Source organism: Aureococcus anophagefferens (assembly GCF_000186865.1).
Source record: "Aureococcus anophagefferens unplaced genomic scaffold AURANscaffold_1, whole genome shotgun sequence".
Classification (NCBI taxonomy): Eukaryota; class Pelagophyceae; order Pelagomonadales; family Pelagomonadaceae; genus Aureococcus; species Aureococcus anophagefferens.
The window spans coordinates 3,470,192-3,474,455 of record NW_008705561.1 but is presented as its reverse complement, the minus strand read 5'-3'; the positions used below and the strand labels follow the sequence as shown (position 1 = coordinate 3,474,455).

Genomic DNA, 4,264 nt, shown 5'->3' with positions numbered 1-4,264 from the left:
ACGGCGAGGCGCCGACGCGCGCGCCGTCGCCGTCGCCGTCGCCGGGGACGGAGACAGCGACGAAGCGGCCCCGCGGCGACGAGGCGCCCGCCGAGGGCCGGCAGAAGCGCCGCGCGAGCCCCCAGGCGTCACGCGCGGCGGACGAGCCCGTGCACTCGCAGTCGCGCGGCGCGCGGCCGCGAGACGCCCGCGTCCCGCGACCGCATCCCGCGCGTCCCGGGCCGCGCGACCGCGGGGCCGCGCGACCGCGGGGCCGCGCGACCGCATGCACGAGGGTGAGACATTCCCAACTTTGGAGCCGCCTCCCTCGGCTACTTTCGACTCGTTTCGGCTCATTCTTGGACGAGCGATCATCTCTCGCGGCGTTCTCAAAGAGCGCATGCTTTTTTTATCGACAATTTATCGCGACACATCCAATTTCAAGCGACATTGACTCGCCCGTGTCAGGCTCCGGCGCGACGGCACTCCCGACTACGATTACAGGGGCCTCTCGGAGAGCGAGGGCGCCGGGGCGGCGCCCGAGGCCGAGGCGGCGGCGCGGGACGGCGCGTCGGCGCGGGACGACGCGTAGCGCGGCGGCGGCGGAGCTTCATCCCCGCCCACGACACGGCCTCAGACACGTCCCTTCGAGTTCCCCTAATTCAGACACGTCCCTTGAAGACACCCTTCCCCTAATTAAAATTGTGGCTCCACCGTACGGTCTAGACGACGGAGCGTGCAGTCGACTCCGAGTCGGTGTCGCACTCGAGTGTCTCAGCCTGAGGCAGGCTTAGCGGCGGCCCCGCCGGCACCGGCCCGGCCCGGGCGCCGCACTGCACGCCCGGCCGCCGCTCCCGCGCAGTGGGTCGGCGTTCGGACCTTCTTGCGCGGTCGGCCGGGCGGCCGCTTCGCGGGCGCGGCGGGGATGGGCGCCTCCAGGTCAGTGCGGTGCGTTTAAAGGTGCGTTTATGAACGTCCGAGCCCCGGCAATGGGCCCGGGACTCGCGCGCACTGCAACATCAGTGCTTGTTCGACCAGGGGGGGGCAAGCCTTATGGCGGGGTGCGCGTCGCCTTGGAAGACGGCCTAGCTTCGCGCGCTTCTTGGGCTTCTCGCTGCCCTCGGGCGCGTCGTCGTTGACGAGGACGTTGTTCTCGACGAGCTCCTCGAGTTGGCTCTTCAGCGGCGACGCGTCGAAGTGCTCGGCATGGCGGCTCTCTACGGCGGCTGGCGGGTCGTCGACGGTTCCCTGGAGACGGTGTGGGACGCGTCGGCGTTCCGGCGGTCCGCGCGGGCCGGTCCCGGCACGCGCGTCGCCCTCGGCGCCGGCGCGGCCGTCGCCGGCGCCGGGCGGAGCGTCGAGGCGTCGAGCGTCACCGTCGAGGCGGCCGTCGACGAGGCGCTGGCGTCGGACGCGTACGCGGCGCTCGTGCGGCGGCGGCTCGTCGGGCTGCACGTCGCCGCGGGCTGCGCCGTCGCCGACGCGCCCGCCGCCGACGCGCCCGCCGCGGGGCCGGCGGCGGCGGCGGCGCGCGGCGGCGGCGCGGCGGCGCCGCCGCTCGCCGCCGCCGTCGTCGCCACGGCGCCCGGCGGCGTCGTCCGCGTCTCGGCGCGCACGCGCGTGGGCGTCACCCTCGCGCTGCGGTCCGCCGCGCGCGACCCCGCGCGGGCCCCGGCGCCGGCGTCAAACTGCTACCCCGTCGAGGCGCCCGCGCTGACCGCGGTACGCGAGCTCGTCGCGGTGCCCTGGCTCGCGGACCTCGCGAGCGACCCGGAGCGGCGCGAGATCCCCGAGGGCGCGCTGATCCACGGGCCCGCCGGCGCGGGCAAGACCTTCGCCTGCGCCGCGGCCGCGGCGCCCGCGGCGGGCCCCGCGTTCGGCGCCGGGAAATACCCGCGCGTCCGCGCCTTCGAGCTCGGCTGCGCGGGGCTCCTCGAGCGCGACGTCGGCGCCGCGCTCCGGGCGCTCGACGGCGCCTTCGCCGGCGCCGCGGCCTTCGCCGCGGGGCCGCGGCCGCGCGCCGCGGCCGCGGCGCCGGCCGCGCCGGGCGCGTTCTACGGCGTCGGCCTCGTCGTCCTCGACGGCGTCGACGCCTGGGGCGCCAAGGACGGCCGGCGCGACGCGCCGGCCCTCGCCGCGAAGAAGGCCGTGCTGTGCTCGCGCCTCCGGGAGCTCGCGCGCGACGCGCGCGCGCTCGCGCGGCCCGGCGGCGAGCGGCCGCTCGGGCCCAAGACGGCGGGCCACGTCGTCGTCTGCGGCACGTCGCGGCTGCCGCCCGGCGACCTCGACGGCGCGGTCTTCGGGCCCCGGGGCGCGCTCGAGGTCGCGATCGCCGCGGAGCCGCCCGGCGAGGCGCTGCGGCTCGCGTACCTCGAGGCGTTCCTGCCCGCCGTCGAGGCCGGCGTCGACCTCGCCGCGTTCGCGCGGGACCGCGTCGGCTACGTCGCCGGCGACCTGCGGCGGCTCGCCGACGCGGCGGCGCGCGCGGCGGCCGACCGCGACAAGCCCGAGCTGCCGCCGATCGCGCCCGCGGCGCCGGGCGGGGCCGTCGAGATCCCCATCGCGGCGCCGCGCGAGGGCCCGCCGCCGCCCGCGTCGGCCGCGGACCTCGCGGCCGCGGCCGCGGAGGTGCCGCCGTCGGGCCTCGCGGCGTTCGCCGTCGAGGTCCCGAAGACGTCGTGGGCCGACGTCGGCGGCCAGGCCGAGGCGAAGCGGGCGCTCCAGCAGGCCGTCATCTGGCCCGTGACGCGCCGCGCCGAGTTCGACCGCTTCGGCATCCGCGCGTGCCGCGGCGTCCTGCTCCACGGGCCGCCGGGCTGCTCGAAGACGCTCCTCGCGCGCGCGACGGCGTCCGAGTCGAGCTGCGCGTTCATCGCGCTGTCCGGCGCGGACGTCTACAGCCCCTACCTCGGCGAGGCCGAGGCGACCGTGCGCCGCGCCTTCGCCGCGGCGGACGCGGCGACGCCCTGCATCCTCTTCTTCGACGAGATCGACGCGCTCGTCTGCGACCGCGCGGGCGGCGACGGCCGCGGCGCCGAGGCGCGCGTGCTCTCGACGTTCCTCAACTGCCTCGACGGCGCGAGCGGCGGGCCCCGCGACGGCGTCGTCACGCTCGGCGCGACGAACCGGCCCCACGCCATCGACCGCGCGCTCCTGCGGCCGGGGCGCCTCGAGACGTCGGTCTACGTCGGCCTGCCGGGCCTCGCGGACCGCGAGGCCGTCCTCGCGGTCCACGCGCGGGGCCTGCCCCTCGCGGCCGACGTCGACCTCGCCGCGCTCGCGGCGCGGACGCGGGGCTTCTCCGGCGCGGACCTCCGCAAGGTCTGCCAGGACGGCGCGCGGAACGCGCTCCGGAAGCGGCCCGACGTCCTCGCGGCCGCGCGCGCGCGCGGCGGCGACGGCGCCGCCGCCGGCGACGGCCGGAGCCCGCGCGCGCCGGCGCCGGCCGCGGCGGCGCCCCCGGGCCCGCCGCTCTCCGTCGCCTTCGCGGACCTCGTCGCCGCGGCCGACGCGATCGTGCCCTCGAACGACCGGAGCCGCACGTCGCCCCACGCCTTCGCGAGCGGCTGGTGGGCGGACAGCGGCCGCAAGGAGCCGGAGCCGCCGGGCTTCCCGGGCGCGCGGCCGAACCGCGACGACGTCGAGGTCGTCGACTGGCGCGCGAACCTCGCGCGGCGCCTCGCGGACCCGGCGACGTCGCTGCCGCCGACCCCGGAGGAGGCGAAGCTCACGGACCCGCGGCCGCCGCGGCCGCCGCTCGGCCCGGACCCCGGCGCGGCGGACCCCGCCCGCTAACTTTCGCACGTCGCAGCATGGCGCCCCTGCCGCGCGAGCGACGTCAGGGCCGACGCCGCTAGGGTTATCCCCGGCCGCGGCTACGTCGCAATTCGCCACGCGTACGCGCGGCTCAGGGCGCGGATCGGACGAGGTCCGCCGCGACGCGCTCCTCCAGGTCGCCGTCGTCGTACTCGACGTCGTAGGTGCCGTCGTCGCGCGCGGCGCGGATCCGCCCCGCGTACCATTCTTCCTCGCCGCCGTAGCGCGCCTCGACGCGCGCGCCGGCGGCGAACCCCGCCGGCGCCGGCGGCGCCTCGGCCTCGGCCTCGGCGTCGTCGTCGTCGGCGAACTCGTCGTCGTAGTCGTCGTCGTCGTCGTCGTCGTCGTCCGCGGGGGCCGTCGCCGGGACCTCGGCCTCGGGCGCCGCGGGCGCCGCGGGCGCCGCGGGCGCCGCGGGCGCAGAGCCGAGGCACTCGAGGTCGTCGTCGTCGCTGCCGTCGCCCGGGTC

The 4,264-nt window shown here is 78.3% G+C and overlaps 2 protein-coding genes across 2 annotated transcripts in view; both read left to right on the top strand.

Moving 5' to 3' along the window:
• Positions 1-571, top strand: part of AURANDRAFT_60986 (hypothetical protein) — a gene marked incomplete at both ends in the record, with an annotated part of 6,020 nt that extends 5,449 nt beyond the window's left edge. Inside the window, one exon of the mRNA XM_009034252.1 lies at positions 448-571. Coding sequence (XP_009032500.1) covers positions 448-571 — 124 coding nt within the window. The remainder of the gene's footprint in view (positions 1-447) is intronic.
• Positions 572-2,640: 2,069 nt separating this feature from the next.
• Positions 2,641-3,336, top strand: AURANDRAFT_5420 (hypothetical protein; the record flags this gene model as incomplete). Its single annotated transcript, XM_009033860.1, has 1 exon — positions 2,641-3,336. A coding segment is annotated over one exon (696 nt), but the record flags the coding sequence as incomplete, so codon positions are not given.
• Positions 3,337-4,264: the final 928 nt, after the last annotated feature.